General features: G+C 37.7%; 1 protein-coding gene across 4 annotated transcripts in view; it reads left to right on the top strand.

The window, feature by feature from the left end:
* Positions 1-25,676, top strand: part of LOC135289238 (transducin-like enhancer protein 1) — a 72,410-nt gene that overhangs the window by 29,578 nt on the left and 17,156 nt on the right. For 3 of the 4 annotated variants that reach the window (XM_064402681.1, XM_064402678.1, XM_064402679.1), the window contains 4 exons: positions 12,381-12,585; positions 13,329-13,345; positions 21,191-21,307; positions 24,402-24,455. In XM_064402681.1, the coding sequence (XP_064258751.1) occupies positions 12,381-12,585; positions 13,329-13,345; positions 21,191-21,307; positions 24,402-24,455 (393 nt within the window). The remainder of the gene's footprint in view (positions 1-12,380; positions 12,586-13,328; positions 13,346-21,190; positions 21,308-24,401; positions 24,456-25,676) is intronic. The other variant, XM_064402680.1, reaches the window with a different exon arrangement.

The following is a 25,676-nucleotide window of genomic DNA, read 5'->3' as shown; positions in this document are numbered from 1 at the left end:
GAGGAACTAAAAGCAATAATTAGAAAAAGTGCTTAAATGCATGTTCAGAAGTAATTGTTTGATGTGTTGAAGTTGTTATGGAATGTAGAGAAAACATACAAGCCTCTGGTCCTGGCTTAGAATACCAAATAAAGATTGGTGTGCTGCTTTTTTTATGACTGTCATATTTTTCATTTGTTGGTGTCTCTGAAATGCTTTTGTAGTTAGTAGTAGCTGGGACAAAAAGATAGTGAGTATAACTTCAAATCCTCTATTTAATTTCTGGATTTTAATTTACAAAAAACCTTGCTACTTAATAATGTCTGTCATGTTCAGCAAGAGTTAAATTTCTGGAGACTAAAAGAGCCTGGAAGGAAAATAAATACTTTTTAAGATAATCATACGTCAGTACTAAAATCCTCTAGAGTAATATCTGTAAGTCATTTCCAAATTGGTGCATGCTTGAACTAGTTGTTTTTGGCAACTGTGCAGTAGGAGCATGCTTTTGAAGTGTTGTCGGATGGTGGTGGTATGCTAACAGTAGCTAAAAAGGCAAATACTAGATTTGAGGTTAGAAGGTGAGTAATAGCAGGAATTTATGATTGCCGCAGAAATGAAATGTGCTGGCAGTTTCTGCAGAGCAGAAGCAGTGTGTGCTGACAGCTTCATTCTAGAGACTTCAGGCTTGCATCGGAGCCTTCAGACAAGGCAACACGTACTTGTCTAAAATTAAAGAAAAGCTTTGTTCTTGAGCTGACTTACACTGACAGTGATAGAGGAACATGAATAGTTTCAGAAAACCAGCCTTTGTCTTGTCTGGACCAGGAGATTTGAAGGTCAGCTTCTGCCACTTTTAGACTGTGGTTCTGAATTTGTTACTTTCTTTTAGAGTCTGGGAAGTCTTTGGTGGAGACATGTTTTCCCAAGCAAGGATCATTTTTTCTGTGGTGACTGTGACTCTACCCTTCCTGTCCTGTGACAACTGTTTTTTACAAATGCTTGTCTGGCTCTTCCATTATGGCAGTCCTTCAGACTATTTTCTTCAGACTTTCGCCTAAGAAAGGAAAAGAACCAACAACAAGATTTTATCTAAGTTAAAAACAAGGTGAATAACATAATTAATACAAGGACCCTTAAAAACGTGGTCTTCTGATTCAGTTCTATTTAGTTTTTTGGGGTTTTTTTTTTTTTGCTATGAAGTGTTTGAGGCAGAAATTGTTCTTACATGAGCCCTAGAATGCACATTTTTTGTATGTACAAACACACCAAAGAGCTACATTTTTACATAGAAGTATAAATGTTCAATATATGTCACATACACATACTACATGTAATATATAGCAAAAGTTGTATGTAATGATATGCTAGCAATATATTAAGATGTAAAATATTGTCTATATGTCATATAAAATACGGTGTGTTTGTACATACATAAAAGGTTAGACAAGCAAAAGGGCTTCTTTAGTTTGTGGGCTGCTTTTCGTGGTGCTCCCCTCATGCTTCAGTGGGTCTGCACGTGGTACAGCCTACAGAGTTTTAGGTTGACTTGCATTGCCTAAAAGCACAGGGGAAGGAAGAAAACCCTTTTCTGTCTGCAAAAGCCTTTGTGTGGGTGCAACTGTGGTAGGAGAGTGTAAATGCACCTTGGGGAGAAGATGTCACTGAACTGGAAGAATTCCATCTGCTGGCAATGCCCTGCATCCTTGATGCAGGACTCTGCCTGCGTGCGGTGGGGTGATCCACAGAGGCTCCACAGCTAGAGAGACTGCTGCTGCAGACCTTCTCCAGTGAAAATGCCAGTCCTGCTGGCAGTGCTATATGATTACTCCCTGTATGATAATAGGAAATCCTGCCATTTAAGAATTATGGCTAAAAATTTGTTAAATAGTTAGTTGCTGGTCACTTGAGGAGAAAAACAGTTGGACTTATTTACTGGGTGTGGTGGCGAATCATTTGGGTGGGGCCACCCAATCTGTCATTTACTGTTTACAAAAGTGACCTGAAGTGTATTATCTCTTATCTTTCTAATTCTGGTGCCTAGGCTTGCCCTAGTCTTGCCTCAAAGATGCCAAGATGAAGAGCAGTGAAACCTAGCTGTTTACAGTAAGACAGGAAAGCCCAGAGAAGATAAGAGTTGCTGCTCAGATTTATACTAAGGGAAAGAATCCTTTCTTCCTTGCAATATGTAGTGGTAATGTGGAAACTAATCCATGATTAATAAATTACCCTTGAATATTAATTTTTAAATGCTTTTTGAATTACATTGGGAAGCATTGAAGACCTGTTTATTAGTTCTGAAACTGTAAAACTAACTACAGTATTAAAATTTAAGAATGTGATCCTGTGATTCAGCAAAAGTACTGTCTATGTACTGGTACTGGTCTTGTAATTAAAGCAGCCCAAGCCTTTCTGGTGTTGAAAAATTTTTCTTTCTCTGTGTTGAAAACATTCAAAATTTCTCATGAAAGTAGAAAATATTTCAGAATGCATACATAAGTAAAGAATCAGAATCAATGAATGGGTAAGGTTGGAAGGGACCACAGAGGGATATCTGGTCCAACCTCTCTACTCAAGCCAGGTCATCTCAGAGCACATGGCACAGTACTGTGTCCAGATGGTTCTTGAATATCTCCCTTGAGGGAGACTCCAAAACCTTTCTTGGCAGCCTGTGCCAGTGCTCGGTCACTTGCACAGTAAAGTTCTTCCTTGTGTTCAAGTGGAGTTTTATGTGCATCACTTCGTGCCCATTGCCTCTTTCCTGTTGCTCAGCACCCCTGAGCAGAGCCTGGCTCCATCCTCTGACACCCTCCCATCCGATACTGACAGACACTGTTGAGCACAGACACTGTCATCTCTTCTTGAGGCCGAACAGGTCCAGCCCTCTCAGCCTTTCCTCATACAAGGGGTGTTCCATTCCCTAATCACCTTAATAACTTCACCAGGTGAAGGCTTCACTAGGGCTGAGTAGAGGGGCTGGATCACTTCCCTTGTCCTGCTGGCAATGCTGTTCCTAATGCACCCCAGGACACCATTGGCCTTCTTGGCCACCAGGACACACCGCTGGCTCATGGAGAGCTTGCTGTCCACCAGGAACCCCAGGTCCTTCTCCTCAGAGCTGCTTTCCAGCAGGTCAGCCCCAGCTGTGCTGCTGCCTGGGGTTCTTCCTCCCCAGTGCAGAACTCTGCATTTGCCTTTGTTGAATTTTAGCATGTTCCTCTCTGCTCATCTCTCCACCCTTTTGAGGCCCTTCTGAAAGGCTGCTCTCTGGAGTATGGCCACTGCTCCAGCTCTGTGACAGGTCTTCAGTGACCTGCTGAGGAGGTGTCTTTCCTTTGTCCGAGTCACTGATAAGCAAGTTAAACAATAGTGGGGTCATTTTGAACCTTGGGGTACAGGCTTCCAGTTAGGCTTTGTTGTTTTTAGGTATGTTCATGGATTACTTTGAGCATGTTGCTGGACCTTCTGTGTCTTATTTTTTTATCTTAATAGTTAAAGTGACACAAGAGCTTACTGTACTTACAGTGGAGCATTGAAGTACAGCTTCTCTGTCTTATTTCAGTTACCTTAGAGCTGAAAATAATTTGTGAAAAAAGAACTGTTTGGGGAATGTGTGTGGCAAAATGCCTTTATCCTAGTATAGCATCAGTTTTCTGTTTTACGAGAGGCAATTTATGCAACCCTTTACTGTTTAAAAATGTTGTTGTGCAATTGGTACTTATTAGTGTGGTTTGCGTTGTCTGAACAAGCGAAAACAGGAAATGGAAAAACTGTTCAGAAATTTAACAGACTTTAGTTAACTTACATCTTCTTTCTGACCTGGATATTTGCTTTCTGACATAAATTCTCTTCCCAGTGAAGTTGCAGGATTTCATTTGCTTTTTTTGGGGAGTGAAAAATCAGTATGAAGAACCCAAGACACTACCAGATACATGTCCTTTAATAAAGCATGAAAAAGGAACAGGATTTTACCCATGAGACAGTTGGGCCTTTAAATAATCATGCCACTGCCACACAAATTCTGTATGTGTGAAATATACAGCTTTGAATAATTTTTGCCAATGTCCTTTTAGGGACTTAAATTGCTGTAGTACAATGACATTTCATGTGGTTTATAGATGGAAGACTTGCTGAAGACACTATTCTTTGTTTCTGAAGGGACATTCTCTTTCCACATTAGGCACTGTGGCTTGCACACATAAGGATAGTTTTCAAACGACAAACCCACATTCTTGGCTCATTAGCTGAACATGCAGTGGTGGGCACTTTAGAGTTTGTTTACTGTTATAGAGTGTGGCTTTCTTCCTGTCAGAATAAAGGGTTTAGAAGATGAGGAAGGAAGGAAACTAAATTGACCAAAATAAACAAATATTTCATAGGAAGTAGTTAGAAAATTAAGAAATTGTAGTAGTATCTGACTCACTTTTCTAAAACTTGTTTAAACAGGGAGACAACAGTAAGCGGCGAGAATTTGCACGTGGTCTAGTGGTAGGCCTGTCATTAGCAGAGGGCTACAAACTTGATTAAGGAACTGGACCATCTCCCTTATGAAGAAAGGCTTACACACTTGGGCCTGTTCAGCCTTGAGAAGAGATGACTGAGATGACAATGATGTCCTCATCGTTGTTTATCAGTGTCTGAAGGGAGGGTGCCAGTGGATGGATCCAAGCTCTGCTCAGTGGTGCTGAGCAATAGGATAAGAGGCCACTGTCACAAACAGATGCAGAGGAAGTTCCATTTGAGTATAAGGAAGAACTTCCTTACTTTGTGGGTGACCTAGTGCTGGAGCAGGTTGTCCAGAGAGGTTTTGGAGTCTCCCTCATTGGAGATATTCAAGAACTATGTGGACACAATCCTGTGCCACATGCTCTGAGATGACCTCGTTTGAGTAGGGAGGTTGGACCAGATGTCCCTTTGTGGTCCCTTGGAGCCTCAGGCGTTCTGTGATTCTGCAGTCTGCACATCATAAAATTGGTAAGGTTGGAAGAGACCACTGGAGACAATCTGATCTACTTGCACCTGCTCAAACAGGACCATGTAGGGCCACTTATGCAGGACCATATCCATACAGCTTTTGAGTATGTTCAAAGATGGAAACTCCAAAGCTCCCTGGGTAGCCTGTGCAAGGGCTTGGTCAAAAATGAGTGTGTTCTGATGTTTAAGAAGAGCTTCTATGTGTTAGTGTGTACCATTGCCTCTTGTCTTTCATTGGGCCATATGGTGATGGACTATAAAGGTAAGGGACTAGACTGTGTCATATGAGGAGGGGTTGAGAGAGCTGGGACTATTTAGCCATCTCTAGACATATTGTTGGATGCTCTCTTTTGTTCATGTCTCTTGTAAGGAGAAGCCCAGAACAGGACATAGTAATCCAGCTGTAGTTCCTGCAGTGATAAGTAGAGAAGGATCCCCTCCCCAGACCTGCTGCAATACTTTGTCTAATGCAGCCCAAGATGCTATTCACCTGGTTTCCCACAAGGGAACATTGATGCTGGCTCATGCACAGTTTGGTATGGAAGGACCTTTTCTGCAAAGCTGCTTTCTAGCTGTGTGGATCCCAACATACGTGAGTTTATGGTGTTGTTCCTCCTGGTGTAGGTTATTGCACTTGCCCTTGTTGAACATCATGTGATTGCTGTGAGTCCATTTTTCCAGCCTGTTGAGTTGTCTGTGAATGTTATCTCAGCTATCTGGTGTATCAGCCACTTTTCACAGTTGTGTACAGTCAGCAAAAGAAAGCAAACTCAGACCTTAGCTTTGTAAATTGCTGCAGTGGTACAGAAGATTAGGGCTGAAATAGGTCAGAAGGAAGTGTCTTGTGGGGACTATTAGCACACTTTGTGTGGTGATATTATCAAGGAAAAATATGTACATAAACATGTAGAAGCATCAAGAAGGAAACATGACAGCTGCTGCCAAAGCAAAACTGGGAGATGGAGCAGTAAGTGGTGCATAGTTGGTATTTCATAAATGAATCTGTTTACCTATGATGGAACGGTTTGGTTGGAAGAAATGTTCAAAGATCAAACCAAAACCCTCTGCCATGGGGAAAAAAAACACCTTCCATGAGATAGGTTGCTCAGAATTCCGTCCAAACTTGACTTTGAGCGCTTCCAGGGGTGGGGCATCCAGCGTCTCACTGCCTACAACATAAAAGTTTTGTCATTATGTACAATGTAAACTTACCACCTTTCAGTGTAAAACCACAGCCTCTTGTTCTGTAGCTACAGATGCTGGTAAAAAGTCTCCTTCCATCTTCTTACAGACCCACTTTGTATATAAAGATTACAGTAAGGTGTTCCTGGAGCCTTCAGGCTGAACAACCCCAACTTTTTTTTTTTTTTCTTAAGAAATGTGTTCCAGCCCTCTCAGATCATTTTTGTGGGCCTTCTTTGAACCTGCTGTAGCAGGTTAATGTCTTTCTTGCACTGTAGACCCCAGAGCAGGGCATGGTACTCCAGTAAGCATCTCATGATGTAGAGGGAAGAGGAACAGAACCACTTCCTTTGACCTGCTGGCCAAATTCTTTTGGTGCAGCCAGGATACAGTTGTCTTTCCAGGCTGCAGATGCAGTAATCCATCCAATGATTTTTCTTCTAGCCCGCCAGTCCTTTTCAGCAAGGTCATTCCCAAGACCTTCAGCCCCCCAGTCTAGGAATTGTGCCTAGACAGCTCAGGTGCCAGACATGGCATTTGGCCTTGTGGAACCTCTTGAGAACCTCATAAGATGGTCCCACTTCTTGGGCCTGTCAAAGCCATCTCGATGTCACCCCTTTCCTTAAGTGAATCAATTGCACTGCACAGCTTGGTGTCACCTGCAAACTTGCAGAAGGCACAGTTTTTTCAGTCCCATTTCCTGTGTTATTGTTGAAGGTGTTGAGTAGTGTTGGTCACATTTAGCACTCCTGAGGGAAACTGCTCGTTACTGTTTCCACAGAGGTGTGAAGGCATTGACTCTTTGGGTTAAGTTTCGTTGACTCTTCAGATGCAGTCATCCATCCAGTTCCTCATCCATGTAATAATCCATCCCTCAGTGCACTATTTCTTTAAATGGCAAGAATTTTGTGAGAGGCCATATCAAAGACAGGCCAGAAGCCTTAAGTAGATGGGATCTTTTACTCTTTCCATGTCCATGCATATAGTCACTTTTGTAGAAGAATGTAAATATGTTCTTCCAAGTGATTGTTTGTTGTCCTGAAATATGTTCTTCCCTATAGCTGAAATACTCTTTGGAAAGTACTTACAGAAATTTAAATGTAAGTATTAATTAATGGTGTAGAGTGTCTACTGAGTTTCCTCCTGCCAAATTTGGCTGCTGGTACTGTGGATTGTACATACAGGGCTTTTGGTTTTTTTAGGATGGGGGAAAAAAATGGGATGTGAAAGGAGCATAGTCTTGAGTTACTTCCTTTTTTTAAAAGGTTATATTTGCAATACAAGTTTTAAGAATATTTTTAAGCAGTGAGGGAAAAGGTTATTCCTTGATCAACTACCTGTATGTGCTCGGACAACATCCCTCTTGTGTGTGTTGGCTGCAGATATTTGATGCAGGCTCTCATTTCCTTAAGAAATTCAAGGAAGGAAATAAAAGACTGAAAGATGTTCCTTTGGAAAGGAAGTGGATATGATAATGAGATTGAACACAGTAATATGTGTTTTTCTCTCATGTCTTTCTGTCTGCTTGAGTTGAACAAAATCACATTTCTTCTGTTTTGTAAAAGTTGGCATGAAATAGCATCCTTTACATTTGTTTACATGATGTTTACAGTTTTTTTACATATGTTTATATTATGTCTCTAAATGACTTGTGTTTTCCAGATATTTTTTCAGAACACCTCTCTGGAACTTGGAGGCAACTGTTGATAGTAATACTGATGCTAGTGCTGATAAGATTTTGGAAAAAAAATTTCTGTGTTTATTTTTCAAGTGTTTATTTAGGAAAGCACAAGAGAAGACAGCTTTTGTAGTCTGGGACAAAGCATAACCTTTTTTCCACTGTTCATTTACAACCACATCTGAATTTTTAATTCAGTGCTTTTCAAGAGACACGGAAGAGTACACCATGCATCTGTTTAAAAACAGAAGAATGCTCTAAGTGCTTAATGATAAGGATTAAAAACTGTATAGTTAAGTTAAAAATGTGTCAAAGTAAAATCAGATCTTTGAGACCTCATCAGAACTGCTTTAAGGTGAGGGGTGGGATTACAAAAGAGCTTGTTCTCCGTCTTTATGAGCAAGGAGCCCAGGGGAGACCTATCACTGTTTACTTATAGGAGCTCTGTTTCACAAAGACACTGTTTCACTCTGTCTCTGGAAGTCTGTCAGAGATTGAAAAAGTAATTCCACATTTTAAGTCTTAATTAAAGATCTCTTCATAGCTGGGTTTTGCCTAAAATGTGGGAGATAAAAAGCTGTACTACCTTTAAAATTGTTAGGAGGTCCTTGCTCAGAGACAGTAATGCTGTTTTTTATATGCCACGTTTCGGGTCTTTACAATTTAGTTATGGAGACACTGGGAAATATAAAATTTGAGGCAATAAAACCTGCATCTAAACAGTACAGTAATATGAGTTTGTAATTCTTTTTCTCCCTTTGCAAATATGAAGAGCTTCTGGGTTTGCAACAAAATGGTGGGTGAACTACAGATATTTTTCAAATCACTGCTGGGGCTAATTATCTTAAGTGCAGTCACTTAAGTATGCATCATTGCACTCTTCTCTACCTTCCCACTTTGCTCTGAAAGTGGACACAGCCTTTGCTCTGCAAGTAATGATAATAATTGGTACTAAGACAGACCTGTTACTCATCCTTTTTTGAGCACATTTCTTATGGCAGATGTCTAGTTTTTAATTAACTGCTAATGAACATGCCTAGTAGACCATGATACTGCTGCCAGCCTACTCCGTTTTATATCTCACTGCTGCTAAGCTCTTAAAAGGTTACAGAGCAGGCATTAGTGTCTTTGAAGTGATGGGAAAGTGATTATATGCATAATATAATTGTTTGTAGGATCTACTATGGCAAATGTTTAGTTACTAAATGCATCTGGTGAACGTTGCTGTTGTCCCTCTCCCTGGTCTTCATTTTCTTCTTTTTTGTGCAGCACATATTCCTTTAATCCCTTCTACAAAGATAATGCAATATGCTTTTAAAAATTAAAGTTTTTTAAATAAAAATAATATCAGCTTCTGGAAAGGATCATCTTCGTGGATGATCCCTCATCTCTTAGGGAGAACTTCCAACCTGTTATGAATAAATAACACATAAACAATAAATGACTATATTAAAACCCTGAATAGCAATGAACATCAGATAATAAACACGAAATCATGACATGACTTTGGTGGCTTAAAAGACTGTGATCAGGATTTCATTTTAAGTCAGTTTCATGTAGTGCCATATTTACAGATCTTTGTGTACCATGCCTGTAAGTAACCATGTACAAAGCTACAAAAATGTTCAGAGCAGCTTTGCAATGCACTTGTGGCTCTCACAGCACACCTTTCCCATTGCTCCCCGCTCTCTGTGTGCAATACCACCAGTGAGCACAGGACACAACCCTTCCACTCCCAGCTTCAGAATCTATTATAGAGCATTAACGTGTTCCTCATTTCTCAGACTGTCATAATGTGTGGTATGTAGGCTACAAACCAGAGCCAGGGAAATGGCAGGTAAGGTGCCCCTGACATTTCTTAAAACTTTAACCTGTGCTTCCTGAAATCAAGTGGGTTAACTTGTTTGCTAATTAAACCAAGCAGGAGAGAGATGAATAAGTGTTGTCTTCATACCCTTCCCAAATGGTAGGACAGGAATGGAAACAATTTAACTCCTGTTCCCTGTTTCAACCTTCCCGTGGTCACTCTACAAAATAAACTAGTTTGAGCTTATTGTTGGAGAAGGGAGGAGGCTTTTCTCCATGAAACGAGTTTGGAAAGAAAAAATCACTTTTTATTCTTAGGCAGTTGCACACAAAACTAGGTAATGTGGGGTGATAGTGCAGCTGGGGACAAGTACAACTGATGCCAATAATGCTGCACAGTACTGCTGATTGAAGTTGCCTCAGAGCTAGAGTGCAGATGACTAACCTGGCTGAAGGGGTCAATGAGGAAATAGGTGACTAAACTGCTATCTCTGAGGAGAGGCTGCCAAAATATCAGTTATCACATTTTGAGGAATTGTGCTGGAAACTACTGAAGTCTTGTTCAAGTCTGTGTGAAGAGGGATGTCGTATTGTTCTTTAGAGGTGGGATTCAAAAACAAGCAAAACCCTCAAGCCAAACCTCTGCAAACCTGTCAGACGTTACAGTGCTCCTTACTGTTAAGTGAAGCTTCGCTACCAAAAACTGGTTGACATTGTAGAAAGTGGTCTACTATGTTAACTACTTTAAAATCAAAATGATTCCTAATACTTCCTTCAAAATGTTGCCTTTTGTAAACACATTAAATTAGAAAAATAATAAGTTCTCTTTTACCTTGTTTTCTAAACATACTGGAAAGCATGATGATCAGATGTATGTTTTGAAGTGTAGACTAGCATGGCTTTTTATGCAGCATTCAAAAATAAATTCCTGATACGTGGTGTGAGAAAAATTTGGTAAACATGTGACTTTATAGAATTGACTGAATAGATTGTGGTAAACTTAAAGATTGTCTTGTAATTTAAAATAAGTAAATGATTGGTGCATGACAGTTGGGACAGCAGAAAACTGAAAAATTTGCAAGTGCAGTGCAGAGTTCTTGAATGTCAGCTCCTGTGTCTACATAATTTTATAAACAGCTCAAGGCATGTCTTGGGATGGGGTTATGAGAAGTAAAAGTGTAGGAGTTCAGTAGTAATACATATAAACAGTAATAAATAAATTCATTCATATGCCGGTAGATGTTATTCAGGTATTGTTGACAGGATGTCTTGGAAAGACTTCACACCTAAAGAAACAGATTAAATATTTCTGCATTATTTTGAGTTGGGTTTTTTTGGTGCGATGCATGAAATATTGTAAGCTGCAGTCCAGGTATGATTTCAGTAGCTGCCAGCAGTACTGTAAAAATGTTACATGCTATTACAGGACCACTAGCATTCACCTCATCAAACTTGAGTTCATCCTATTCAGACATATGTCTGTCTCCTTTTCGATCCCATGAATTGGATGGCACTCTAGCTTTTTCCTGGTATCTGTCTGGAGCAGAGGGATAATGGAAAGTGGCCAAGTTGGAGAGGATTGTTCTGTCTTCTAGTCACATGCCTAGACACAAGGAAGCAGGCAGAATATCTGTTAACCTGCAGCAGCTTATGGGAGCTATGACTAAGATAAAGGTACTTTTGAAGCTTCATTTTCTTAAAAAAAAACAAACAAAAAAAACCCAACCAAAACCAAACAAACAACAAAAACCCAAAAAAAAAAACAAACAAAAACCCCCCAAAACAAAAAAAAAAAAAAAAAAAAGAAAAAGAAAAAAACCAAAACCAAAAACACCCAAAAAAACCCCAAAACTAAAACAAAACAAAAAAAACCTGTGCAAAGCATTTTAGGCAAATTAAATGGATAGCTGAACTTGGTAAACATTAATAAAAACATGGAAGCTTTAACTAGAAAATACCTTAATATTTAAACTAGGGGGAAGACATTGTAATGAAAAAACTGTTTCTAAAATTGCTTAAAGATTATTTTAGCAGATTGGTTACAGGGTTGTATGTCGACTCATTATGATTTTGATTTTGCAAGCTCCTTTTAAAACAGGTGCAGGTATTCATTGATACCATGTTTCTTGTTGAGAATTCTATGCTATCTAAAATAGCTGGATTTTCAGCTCAAAGCTGGCTCCTAAAGTGTTAAGTCATGAATAATTTCCCATCTTTCCCTTAAAAACCTTGGCTAGAATAAAATGCAAATTAAATTTTACTAAATATGAAATTCATCATATCTTTTACATTCTTTAATATTCAGGATAGAAAGGTACTTGCTGCTTCCAAACTGGGGGAAGAGAGGGAGGTGAGCTTAAATCAATCTTGCTGCTGGAACTTCTTTTTTTCAGAGCGGTGATATGGCTTTCTCTAGAAGCGGAAAGGTGTTTGATTCTTCTGCTGCTGTTCTTTGTTGCCAGAGATGCTGTGGCGGGCAGTAGCTGCCCAAAACAACCTATAATTGCTGAACTTATGCATCAGGATGAAAAATAAGTATCCAGCTAGCTTTTCTGGGATGTGAGCAGAGTTGTCCTCAGACAGCATGATACAATACAGTGTATATAGTGTGGTGGGTTAAAGGGGAGGGACTAGATTAAGAGGAGACAAATTAATGTCAAAATGCACTATAGATTCTCAATAATTAACCAAACTTCTGTCTTATTCTTCCCAAACTATGTGCTGTGCATTGCTCTTCTGGGGATGATGATACTGCTGGGAACAGCAGCAGCAGTTGCAGGCTCAGCATCTCTCCCATGGCCATGGACCTCCAGTGCCTCTAACACCTCATCCATCAGGACTTCAGCCTCCAGGAATCCCTCCACTTGGAAGCAGTGCTGGCCTTCTTGCCCTCTCCAGTGCTTTGGGTGGGCAGTCTCACTTGGCAATAAAAGATGACAAGAAGCATCACGATGCAGACCACCACAGAGGTGAGAGGCATGGCAGGCCTGATTAGGACATTGTCAAATTTGCGCATTGCTGCAAATTATATGCATCTCTAAAGAATTCAAGTTATATAGAACGAAAAAAAACTGTTGGCAAACTTTAAAATGTCTGCATATAAACCACTGAAGAAAAATTCAGCTTGGAATTTTTCAGTATTTTAAAGGGGATCACTAGGTGTCACCTGCTCTGTGCTTTGCAGGGCCTTTTGACATCCTGGTATATGCTTAGTTGTAATAGCAGTGGCCTGCACCATATTGTGGAAAATTGTTAAACTGCATAATGGTGATTTTTTTCAGAGAAAGTAATGTTGTTAAATGGGCGGGTGGGAAGGTAGGGGGAACAAGAAGCTAAATTTTGAAGTGAATGTGTTCAAACAAAATATTTCGATAATTGCATCTGTTACTTTAGTTTCATAAGCTTAAATTCTAGTACTCAGTTAAATATTGGGCAAAATTGCACTTGACTAATTTTTGAAAAGAAAATAATTTATTCTGTCTTGAAATAAAACTAGGCTTTGTGTATGGTTAAACTGTAAATCATGTTTACAAAATACTGTAATTTTCAGGAAATCACTGTATTAGGAATGTGCAATGACTTATATAAATAAAAGCCATTTTAAAACTGTTTGTGGCTTGTGTTCTAATTTTTTCCCCCCTTTTTTATTTCTGTTCTTGCCTCTGTGTCTGAACGGGCATGTCTGTCCATTTCTTGGTTACTGCGGGAGCAGACAGAGAGCCAGGCACAGTAAGTACCAACATTCCTGCTAATGTTTCCATTTCCAATAATGTAATAATCAGATGATGTGCTGTTTGTCTGTTTTGTCTTCCTTTTAGTTATTTTCATGATACAAGGCATATGTGTTTTCTGTTAAGATATGTCTTGGTTTATGCAGAACATGAGATCATCTGTTTGATGGACTGTATGGAGGAGTCTTGTTTCTGAACAGAATGCTTTTAGGTAAACTTGAACTTTAGTTTGTTTGTTGAAGGCAGAAAAGGGGAACGAAACTGCAAATCAAAAAGGATTTTTGAAATACCGCATTTTTAGTCCAGAGTTAAGATTTTTAGTTTCTAGGATTTTCAGGAATTAGAGTTGGATAACAGGTGAGGAATTTAAATGCGAGAATTTTAAATGTGTCATGATAGTGTTTGGCCCTAGGAGGCTTTTTTTAGCTGCATCTGTTTAAGCCATACTAATGTCATTACTACTTAATTTGTGCTTCACGTGTAACTCCTACAGCGATGCTTTTTTCCTTGTAGACATAAGCTGTAATAGAATTGGCCTTGTCTGAAAAGTTCTCTGAAGAACTACATGCTGCTTTTCATGCTGTTTTGTTTTGAGTGATATTGCTGTATTAATCTGTTATAGATGGTCATGTGCAACTTAATTCAAGTAACAAAGCTGATTGTGTGTGTTTGTGGCACAGATTAATTTGGGCTCTATTTTGTTCCTTTTCTCAATTACAAAAGACAAGAACTAGGAAAAGTTATTTGACAAATAGCTGTACAGTACTAAACTTCTGACTTTTATTGGTGCTTCTTTCATACACATACAAGACTTGCTTGACAGTTATTTACTGGAAAGTATCTGCATATCTTTTGCAGCATTTTGTTATTTTTAGATTACTAAGCAAGAAGCATTCATCTCAGCTTGCTTAATGTTATTGATGACAGTGTATCTGCAGAAATAATTTTAAGCTGGCTTTTTATGAAGTCTCTGACTTATTAAGGGCTTTTTGCTCTGTGTGGGACATACTTCTTTGAGTTCTGTTAGTTGATTGCAGGAATCCCTAGCTAGTGATGGCTTTGTGTTTTGATTTGATTATTATGTTTCCTGTCCTTGCCCTGGTTGGTCCCAGCTTTCCCTGCCCTTTCCATCATGTAATTTGGTTAAACTAATTTTAATTTAAGTAATTTTGGTTGAGGGTTTGAATTTAAAATCAAGTGCTTAGCATTGTGAAATTTGGACTCTGAATTAATCTTTTAGCTGAGAATAGTTCTTGCCTATAGAAGGAAAACTATGAAAAATTAAACGTCACTTTTGGGTTGTGGGAGAGTTGCAGGATCACTTGTTTAGTTTACTATAGATGTAAATTTTACTTAAACTATGTAAAATTGTTGCTGCAGTTGCTTCTGTATCCATATGTCTAACTGATGATTGCTTGCTTATTACCTGAAGCAGACTGTTTTTATGCTGGTTTTAACAGTAATTAACTTTTAAATAATCTGAGGCTTTATATCATAAAGGAATTTTGCCATATAGATATATTGAGTTTTGGATACTACATTATGATCATTCTAATTTCCTTTTGGTCTCAGTGCAGGATAATATTGCATAGCTAACTTAAACTTTAATAGCTGAGTACAGGTGAACTTGGACTTAAAATTGCTTAAATACATTGTTACATCAAAATCTTAACAGTAAAGGACACCTTCAATGAAAGAATAACTCAAGTAAGTTCAACTCTGTGGCTAAAATGATCAGCCGAGAATTATGGACTCTTCAAACTTCTCTAATTCTTTTGTATTTTTAATGGAATTTTCTCTTAATGTAAAATACATTTTTAAGGGTAACAGGAAATGGGTCCCAAGTACACAAGGGATAGCAGCAGGTCTGTTTGGTTGTTATGTGTGGTTGAAATTACTTTATAACATCTGGGTCATGAAGATAAAATCAGTTTGATTTTCAGAATAACATTTTACAAGTAATGGTGCTGCTAAAAATCCTGACAGGCATGCTTTCATCATCCAAGACACCAACCCTAGGCTGTTTGTAAGTTACCTAAATTCACCATGATGTTTTGGTATTACTGTGCAGTTCTACAGTATGATTTCCATCAAATATGTCTAGCATGACCTTCAAGCACCATCAGTAGAAGCTAACAGCTCAAAATGTCAGTTTGAAAAGTTAAAATTTAGCACCTGTCTATGGGGTATTAAATTGAGTTTTTGTGATATAACTTTGGGTTAAAGCGTGCTGTGACAGATTGGAGCATATTCATCTTTAAATTAGATGTGGATTTATTTTTTTAAAAGTCTCCTTAGATAAGCAGTAACGAGCTTTTATGTATTGTATGTGTAGAAATGCACCAAAATTAGTGAAATTCTTGTATTTATAAATTAATATACAGACATGGTTTAATTATTTTTTATTTTGACCAGTTTAACTACTTCTGTTATATCTAAATAGCAAGGGCTAAATTTTTCTTTTATATATTAGCTCAAGTTCCAAAAAGTAAAATGAAGAAAAGTTTTTTGGTAAATGCATATAAGTTAGTAATAGTATGATACCTACAAGAGTGCTAAAACCATGTTGTCAGATGTAAATTGCGTGCCTACTTGGGTAATGGCTGGTGGGTTTTGGCAGATTTATCTCTTTACCATCCGAGATTGGGTCGTGTTATTGTGCAAATGCAGGCATCCCTACTAATGTGGCAAATTCTGGCTGCAGGTGGAGAAGCCAGGCAAAGGACTTCTGCAACTGAAACTGAAAGCTTTGAGAGATATCAATATAAAAGAACTTAGACGTCCACATTTTTTTCTTTAGGAAAATGCTTGCAGCAGTTTTCAAACTCATTGTGGGTGTTAATTTATCACTTGTCTTCCCACTGTTCTAGTATCCTGTTTGGACAGCCCAGAAGTGCAAATGTTTTGATGCACTATGTTGTAACAGTAAGAATTTTCAGACAGTGCAATCCTACTTCATTATGTGCTTTAGGATTTACATTAGTTGGTATTTGTCTTTTGTCCTAATGAAAAATACTGAGCTTATTTTCTAAGGCCTAGGAAGTATTCATAAATTTTCCCAGACATTTTTTTGCCTTCATTGTTAAGTGTAAATATTGCTATTGTTTTGTAAAGGGAATGCTCTTTTCCTACAGTAGAAAAATGTTCTGTGCCCTGAGCTCTCTATCCTATTCTTTACATCCCAGTCTTGGAGAAGGTGGGCATGAACAACTGAGTGATACTTTTTTGAAGATACTATGTGCAAACTGGTTTTGTTTTGTGTTTTAATTCTTTTAATGGGGGGAAGAAATTCATAAAAGTTGTTTTATCTAAGTTTAGGGTACTGATCAGCATACCACAAGTATGTTTCTTGGACTTGGAAGAAGAATGGCTCCAGAGGTTGCTCATATGTAAGAGCTCTGAGTTGTAGCTGATAGAAGGCAGCATAAGGTTGATGGCAAAAGGCAATGGGGCTGAGGTGGTCTGGTAAAAATTTTTATGGATATTTTGATTTTGAAAAACAGTAGCTCAAAAATACTGAAATCAACTTATTCCTTGTTAATATCTTCTGATTGTAAAATCAATATAAATTAAAATGGTGCTTGAATAAAAGGTTCAAGCATCTTTCCATCAGGAGTAATTTGACACAAAACCTACTGACTTCATAAGTCAGCTTTTGGGTTTTTGGCATGCATATTTGCAATAAGCATATTGAGCAAATTGAAGTTAATGATTCTGGAGTGGAATAGCTTTGAGTGCAATCTTCTTTTGCCTATCTGGGGGATATTAAAGTCCATCTTCCAGCATCTACTCTATTTCTGTCAGTGAGTCCTAACAAAGAGCAACTAATGTTTTGTTGTTGTTAGAGTTGTTTTCCTACTCAGGAAGGAGGAACAGCACCTGTTCCTGTCAGATTTGTGCATATGTGTAGATAGCACTTGTGTGTGGTGCAGCGGCAGGGCAGAGGGCTAAATAAAATAGACACAGAGGCTCTACTGAGCACAGCAGGCAAGCCCAAGTTGTTAGCTGTGGTAACTGGCTGTGATGGCTGGTGGCTGTCCTTGGCATGTATGTACAGCAAGTCAGGGAATGGCCAAGCACAGAGCAAGCCTATGTGTATGCACATCTTTGGGGAAAAGGGGAGTGAGAGGACTAAGGAACCCAGCACCAGAGAACATCTTATTTGGGACCAGGTGCAGTTGAACCATGTGCACAGATGTAATGTAAATACTGTTATTTAATTGATGCAATGATCAGCATAAAGTCAGTTGTCAGTTCTGTATGTATATTCTGTATGAAATGTCTACGCTGTATTATAAGTGGGATAATGGGATAAATGAGCTACTCTCAGCCTGCACCTCTGGCACACATAGTTGAGGTTTGGAAGTGGTTCCTGTGGGGAGCAGTGTGGCAGTCGAAGAGGTGCATTTGAATAATGCACATTATATTCCTAGTGGGGAACCTACATTCTTTCTGTGCATCAGGACTAGGTTTTTGTTTCACATTTGCCTTCTGGTGGTTTGAGTATTTAACTTTTGCTGGCAGCAGAGTTGCTTTAGGATCACAAGTTGCCTATTGTACAGCATTTATGCAGTCTGGTAGTTCTGACAGGAAAACACATGAAACTGATTTTGACCACTTCCTCTGATCTGAGCTTCATGATTTGTAAGTGTTGCATTGGTAATCCTTAATAAACTGAACTCTTAAGTATGAAAGGAGTATCCTCAGTCATGTATCTAATCTGTTGAAATTAAGACAAAATAAAAATTGGGGCTGTACATTTCTCTTTAGGATATAAACTGTGCCTGTATATATATATATGTATATATGTTTTTGCCCTTTTTACATAAGCTGAATCATTATTGAAGATCTATCCATCTGAAAACTTCTGTAGAGTTATTTTAAAAAATTACAGCTAAATTAAAAATTCTTGTCCCACTTTTGAAAATAAATCAGTTGTTAGTAGACCTAGTTAGGGGAACTAACCAGATTACTCTCCTAAGGAGAAGATAAGGAAACTTTAATGTTGTCAAGCTGTTGCTGCTGATTCTGGATGGTCCTGTTTGATAGTGGACATATAGCAAGTACAAAGTCTACCAGAGCTAAAATGAGGAAAAGTGGCTTTTAGTATGCTGTTCTCAATGTTCTCTGAACCTTAACATTACAAGGGTGAAAGACATTAATAGCCCAAGACTTATATGATTATCTCTTTACAAGTTCTTGTATTTTCATTTATTTGTTCTTCAGTGTTCTGGATTTCCTATTTGCACGATTTTAAAATATTCATATTTTTACATAGTTAAATGAAATCTTAAATATTTGGTAGTTTGAATTATGGTATTAGCTTACAGTAGCAAGCTGTTTTTTCTTTATCTGGTTTTAGTCACAGTTGTTAGAACTTTCTTGAACTTCTGTGGGAAACAAAGCAGGAACTTTTTAATGTTTGAGTTTACTCATAGATTTTGCCATAGAAACAGCACAATCTTACTTGCAATTTCTGATGTAGCTGTTGGGAAGCTTCTCTACAACAGCTTCCTAGCATGGATGCTCTGATCACGGAGAACAGTGGTTTAAATTAATGTGGTAAGTTATAGAAAAGTGGTGTAAATATGACCACAGGGGATATGTTTTGCAGAATAAGCTTACGATATAATTACATGTTTGTGTGAGAAACCATCAGTCTTTTAGAGAAAAAACAAATCTAATAATCTTTGTTTGGTGTTTAGGACACAGTGGGAGCTGGGATTTCCTATGTTATATTTCATAGTTTTGAAATTCTACAAAACAAACACATGAAATATTGCCAGCATTGTCTAGGTAGACTAAATTTAAACAGAAAAAAAAATTAGCTATTGTAGTTATGCCTATAGGTTGTCAAATTTTGCAAGCTGTAACTCCAAATAGCAGGTTTGCTAAATTTTTTTTTTCAGATGTTGCTGCTTTGCCACATTTCTGCTATTCACTTTTTTGTTTTTGGAAATTAAAGTGAGGAGCTGACTTTATTCTCTTTACTGCATTTGCTTTAATTGTTTTAATCTAAATTCTTCAATAGAAAAATAGATACCTAGTTATTTTTATTAAGGAAAGTATCTCAAACAAAAGACTTTCTTCCTTAAGAAGAAGACACCTCTGGTCAAGTTTTAATTGACATCTTGGTTCTTAAGGTGTTTCTACTGCTTCTTAAGATGTTTCTACTGCTACAAGCATGATGGATTTAACATTAAAATGTTGAAAATTAATTTTAATGGTTTTCAGAGTAGTGAATCCCTGAATTTGTGTGCATCTGGGAGGGGATAAGGGGTTAAATTCCAAATGTATTTGTCAAGGCAATTAGTTCAATGATCCAACAAGCCCACCTTTTAGCCACAAAACATTTCGGTAAAGACATTATTTTGAGCTTCTTTATGCTGAATTTCAATAGACCCTCCTATATGCTTTATGTAAGCCCTTTGGCATTTGTTTAGCTTGAATAGTCATGAATAAAAGAGCTTAGAGTTGGCTTTAAAGTGCAGCTTCTGAATTAGGAAAAAGAGGATTCAGATTGCCTTATGTACCCTGTTTCCTTGTCCTTCTCCTAGGGGCTAAACATTTGTGTCTGAGCAAAACTATCTTGATGTCTTCAGGTTTTGAAAGGGAAACAATTCAGTGCACAGTTCACTGGCGATTTGAGTGTATAAGTTTATTATATATTACAAGTAAATATCTCTGTCTCTTGCGTAGATCTAAATATGTCCTTTGGGGGCTTACACTGAAGTTCCTGTTGGTATTAGACTTCTCTCTTGAGAAAGATACATGTATGGATGTAAACGCGTGTTTACGTATATATTTATGTGAGACTATATTTATTTGTCTAAGCATGTACTTGGATTTTAGGATCTAGGCTTACCAGGTCTTTGTGAAAGGAGATTTTTTTCTCAACCCATTCAGTATTGTTCACAGCATTAACACATCAGTGAACAAATTGCCCTCTTGCATATGCTAATCCTGCACTTAAAAGAACTCATTGTAACACATTTTAATGCTTTAGTTGGAACTGAGATGGAGATGGGAATCGGGAATCACAGGCATATCAAATTGTCATGTGACTGAAAAATGTCTAAAATGCTCTTTGGGTCAACAGTTTGTACTTAGCATAACTTAGCATGAATGAAAGCAGTCCGTGTAGTTTGAGGAAAAGATTAGTCTTTGCTTTTGTCTTTTGTGTGCCTGTGTTGGCCTCACTTTTTCAGATCAAGTCTGATTAAGCAACACTTTAGCCTTAATTTCACACTAGTAGTGAATGTTATGCTGGAAGTAAAAATATTTGATCTTTGTTTGCAATACATTTGTTGAAGGAATCCAATTGGAGTTTACACCAGCTGACAATATAACCGTATTCGGCACATACTTGTTATTTTAGGCATTAAAGGCATGCTGCTGTTTATCTGTCCATACCTGCAGGTGTACATACCAAAGCCTCATCTCTTTATGATGTTCTAAAGGTGACTGATCAATCAGATTGTGTAGTCAATTTCTTATATGTAATCTTAACATTAAAAAATAATAAAATCGTTGTTACTTGCTCATGCATAAACTGCAAGCCTGCTTCTTCTCCTAAACAATAAATTGAGTTAAATTAATTAGTCAAATAGATGGTGACTGACAAGTGAACTAAACTTTTGATAAGCCATGAAAATCCAAGCTTCTTAGAATGTGTGAAACTGTACATGTTTGCCTGGAGGACTTTGTTTAGAATTAAATTGAATTAAAAGACTAAGTATGTATCATATTTCTAAAAGAGCTATCATATCAATTTGAGTTGTTAGGAATATATGGAGGAATCCTAAAAGAAATTTTTGATTGGCCTTGTTTTTTGTCTTTACAGAGTAATTCTCTGTTGGTCCCCGACAGTCTACGAAGCACAGATAAACGCAGGAATGGCCCTGAATATGCCAATGACATCAAAAAGAGAAAGGTGGATGATAAGGATTCCAGCCACTATGTAAGCAAATCTGTGTCAAGGAAATGATTAATTTATTTGCACATACTGTACTTGTATGAGGAATGAAAGAGCTGTGAAGACCAAGGCAATTTTCCTATAGCTGAAATAGTACATGAATATATGTGCGAGAGAGGCACAAAATTCAAATTCTGGGAAGAGTAGTGCCTCAGTAGTTTGGGATATTGTGAAGGAATAGTCCTCAACAGGAGTAGCTGTTTGGGATTCAGTGTGCTCTGGGGCATTTTTTTAGAGGTTGAGTGACATTTTTCTGGACTCCTCTAGAAACTGCAGGTTTGTTTGAAATAGAGGATTTTGTTATTGAGAGGAGTTAGGTAAATTTTAATGATAAGAGGCAAATTTTAATGATAAGTAGCTATTACCATGCTGAGTTATAATTACCATTATAAATTGCATATGCTATCAAGCTGTACCAACTTACTGAATTTTACTTCTGGCTGATAAGGCAATTTCGGCAGAAAGCAAATTGAAATATTGAGAGTTCAGAGTTTTGTGTTCTGCATTTTTAACTAGCTTGCTTGTTGCTTGGTTTTAAAGAGGTGCTTCAGTGCATCAATGTATGTGAACATCAGAAGGTTCACATAGGCTTTTGACTTTGAGTCTGAATGCTCAGCCAAAACACAGGATGGTACTTAAACAGGCCTAAGAGACTAGGACCTGTGTGAGAGAGTACCGAAAAGCAAAATTCAAATCTATTAGAACATACTGTACTTTGATACAGCAATAATGTGGCAAATTGTCTGGTTTATGTGATTCAGATCACTAATTAGTTCTTGCTTACTGAAACCCAAGAGAAAATTAGGTGCCATTTTATTTTCTCAGTATTTGGTAGGGCAATTTTTATTTCTCTCCACTTCGATAATATCTTTGAGCAGCTATTAGCTATTTTAATGCTGTTAATGGTTTTATAAGTTGTATTTCCGCCACTTTCTAATAATAATGTTTTGATTACAGAAGGATTTGGCAGACTTCCCCATGTTACTCCCTCAACTTTAAGGGTTTGATACTCTATTGGCATTTTTAATTTTAAATATTTGGAGATTATTTGGAGCATTCTTAAACTGTGCTTGATATAAAAAGAAAGAAAAGAAAGAAAGAAAAAGCTTAACTTGTTTGTTTTTCTTGTGTTTCTATTATAAAGAAATGTAAAGGATGCTATTGCACAGTAGAAGCATTTTTTAATCCACATTTTAAGTATGTTTCTGCCTTCCGTTTGTTTGAAATGGATTTTACAGCTAAAGGCAGCATCAAGTTAAAAAATGGAACAAAGCCAAGATATTGAAAAGTTCCAGATTTATTCCAATCTTGAAGATAATTTTTTTTGAGGTCCAATAACTTAGCAAATACAGATCTGCTGATTTTGAACTTATTTTAAATTAATCCCTTGTAGGGGCAAGGAAATACTGTTTTTGTCAAAAGGGACATAAATGAGTTGTAGGACGTGTAGCTTTTGGAATAAGAATAAAAAGTTAATTTTTTCCCTCTTTTTAACTTTTGACTAATTTTCATATTAATACCTATGTAGTTTCACTGCATGGATTTATTAGTGCAGAGACTCTTCTGATATTAGTAGAAGGTCCTGATCATGCCTTTGATAGTCTCAGCAAGTTTCTATTTATTAAGATGACAGAGTTGCTAGGGTTCACTTAAACATTGTTTTCAACTAATTTTGTCCTCCTCTAGAGGGGCGTTTCTGGCAAACAAGTGTCCTTTCTCCCACATTCTCCCACCTGTTCTAGCTGAGTGCTTCATGCTTCTCAAGAGGTGGCAGAAAAACGGAGCTAAAGCTTCCATGTAATTTGTTTTCACCTGTTGATTGGATAGCTTCCTGAGTAGCAAATAGAGTGACCATTGTGTGTCCAGCGGTGCTCTTGGATCCCTATTATGTTTGTGTTATTTCTTGGAGCAAGATTCAGCTGTTAACAGAAGGGAAGGGTTGAAACTACCTGTTTGTTAGGGAGTATTTTTCAGTTGGATTTTTGGGGGTTTTTTTTGGTTGGTTGGCTGGTTGGTTTGGGGTTTTTTGTTTCGTTGCTTTTGGGGGGCTTGGTTTTGTTTTGTTTTTAAAGCATTGTGGCCTGAAGTGAGAGAAAGTATTAGTTTTATGTGTGAAAGCTCAGACACTTTGAAAGGAAGAGATGGAGGACAGTTGAGCAATCTTGTATGTCTGGTTTGTTTGCGTACAAGCTTTTTAACTAAAAGTAGTACTTTTATTGGAAATGTCAAACTTCTTCCCACAAAAATTTAAAGTTTTGACATTCATTTCTTTGATTGTGAATCAAGACTTGCCTTCTGATTGAAACACTCTGGGGTGCTGTGGAAATCACTGAACCTCTGTATCAGAATGTGTCTACTGGGGCATCCTGGCCTCTGTTGGAGAGAGGGACCAGGAGGCACTACAGTAACACCAATCATTAGTAGACCAGCTCAGGTGAACATTAATCTAAGTGAAATAGTCAAAATGCAGTTTGGACAAGCTGCAGTAGAACATTTCTGTTTAGGAATGTCCAAGTATTTTGCTTTTCTTGGACAGAAATGTTGAAATTCCTTGGCATTTCTGAAGTTTGTTCTTCCCAGAACTTTTGATTTCAAAACTTGCCTTTCTGAAAAAAAGGGGGGAAATGGTACTATCACTTTAAGGAAGATGATTCATTAAACATGCCAAAAAGCTCTATTTTCCTGAGATCTGTTTTTTGGTGTTTTTCCAGGTATGCACAAACAGTACTTTCTCTAAATTAACACAAGATTAGTGTATGAACAGAGTACCTTTCTCTTTTAGGAGAAGTGATAACACTGTTTATGATGATCATAAAGGAGGGGTTTTGGACCATCTTGCATGGATGCTGAGATCCCCATTTTTCAACTAGTTCTACCTTATTTAGGTTTTACTATTATAGCAGAAATAAGGTGTTGTGTTTCTTTTTTAATTATTCTCCCTACTGCTAATAACTTAATGAAAGGCTGTTTGTTTTTTGTTTAGGAAAAACAAAAAATGTCTGAGTAGATGCGTAGTCTTTCTGTCTGGGCTCTTATTGTACTAATTGAAATGAACACTATATTTATTTATTTTTAATAGGACAGTGATGGGGACAAGAGTGACGATAACTTGGTTGTAGATGTATCCAATGAGGTAACTTTTTTCATTTTTGTAGTCTTGACGTTTGCCCAAAGGTGAAAGGAAAAGTACATTTAGTTGTTAGAAGAAAAATAATCGTCTGTGGATATGTTAAAATATTCACAACTTCTCCTTTTTATTAGTACTTTATCTACCTCTGAGCTTTATCTGGTTGCCTTCTCAGTTTTTCCTTCTGCTGCTTTGTCCAGGTCTGTTCTCTCCGCAGTTAACATTCTGACACTTCACAGCTGCTCTGTAGTGTATAGGGTTGTGGTGAACTGCATGTGGAAGGCTGAGGTTTTCAAACTCCTATCTTGAATGAAAAAGGAAGACGTTATCTAATGTTATATTTCATAGTAGGATTGTTATTTAAAAAATTACCTTAAAAATTGCTTGTACTTTAACCTCCTACATTAAAGACATTTTCCAGAAATGCTATTTTTTCAGAATGAAGTTAGTTTACAAGATTTTCCAGAGATTGTAGACACATTTTTTCTCAAGGGCTGAGATTTGGTAATGGCATTGAGGTAAAGGGATGGGTGCTCCCTTCATCTTTTATTTCATATAACACACAGATTTAGGAAGCCTGAATATGGTGGTGAGGTTCTTCAGGTCTGTGAAAAGTACACAGAGAGAAACTGGTAGAGAGAAAGGTGCTCTCAGTCGCCTGAGGTGCCCAAACGATGTCAGCAAAGTAGAAAAATGGGTGTCCAACTAGTGATTTTAGTAATCCTTTCAGAAGGTTGGCTTACAATGAAACTGCTTAATAATCAGTCCGTAGACTTATTGCCCTTTTGTGAGGTGTGATTTCTCTCTGGTGCTATTCTTATGAGCCAGAGGAGCGTGGAGAACCTGCAGAGCTCTGATAGCATTGTAACTCATGGGGCTGGCTATTTCAAGTTAATGTAAATGCAGAGAGTGCCTCTGGAACAGAGCAAAATAATCACCCGAGGTGATTTCAGTTTTTCTGTAGATATAAGTGGCAAGGCGATTACAGATGGTGTTTAGCAAAAATGTGACAGCTATTATGGCATATAAAGATCCCTGTATGGGCCATTCCACTTAAGAGCTGGACTCAATGATCCTTGTGGGTCTCTTCCAACTCAAAATGCTCTGTGAAATCTGTGAAGACATGAGTCTGCCTCTTCTGAAGGCAGAGATAAGCAAGGTCTTTATCACCTATAAGAGGTTATTGAAATGTTTATTGCAACTAGCAGAGCGTGGAGAACTTACATG

The sequence above is a fragment of the Passer domesticus genome, chromosome Z (assembly GCF_036417665.1).
Source record: "Passer domesticus isolate bPasDom1 chromosome Z, bPasDom1.hap1, whole genome shotgun sequence".
In the NCBI taxonomy this organism is placed as follows: domain Eukaryota; kingdom Metazoa; phylum Chordata; class Aves; order Passeriformes; family Passeridae; genus Passer; species Passer domesticus.
This window is presented reverse-complemented; position numbering and strand designations above follow the sequence as displayed.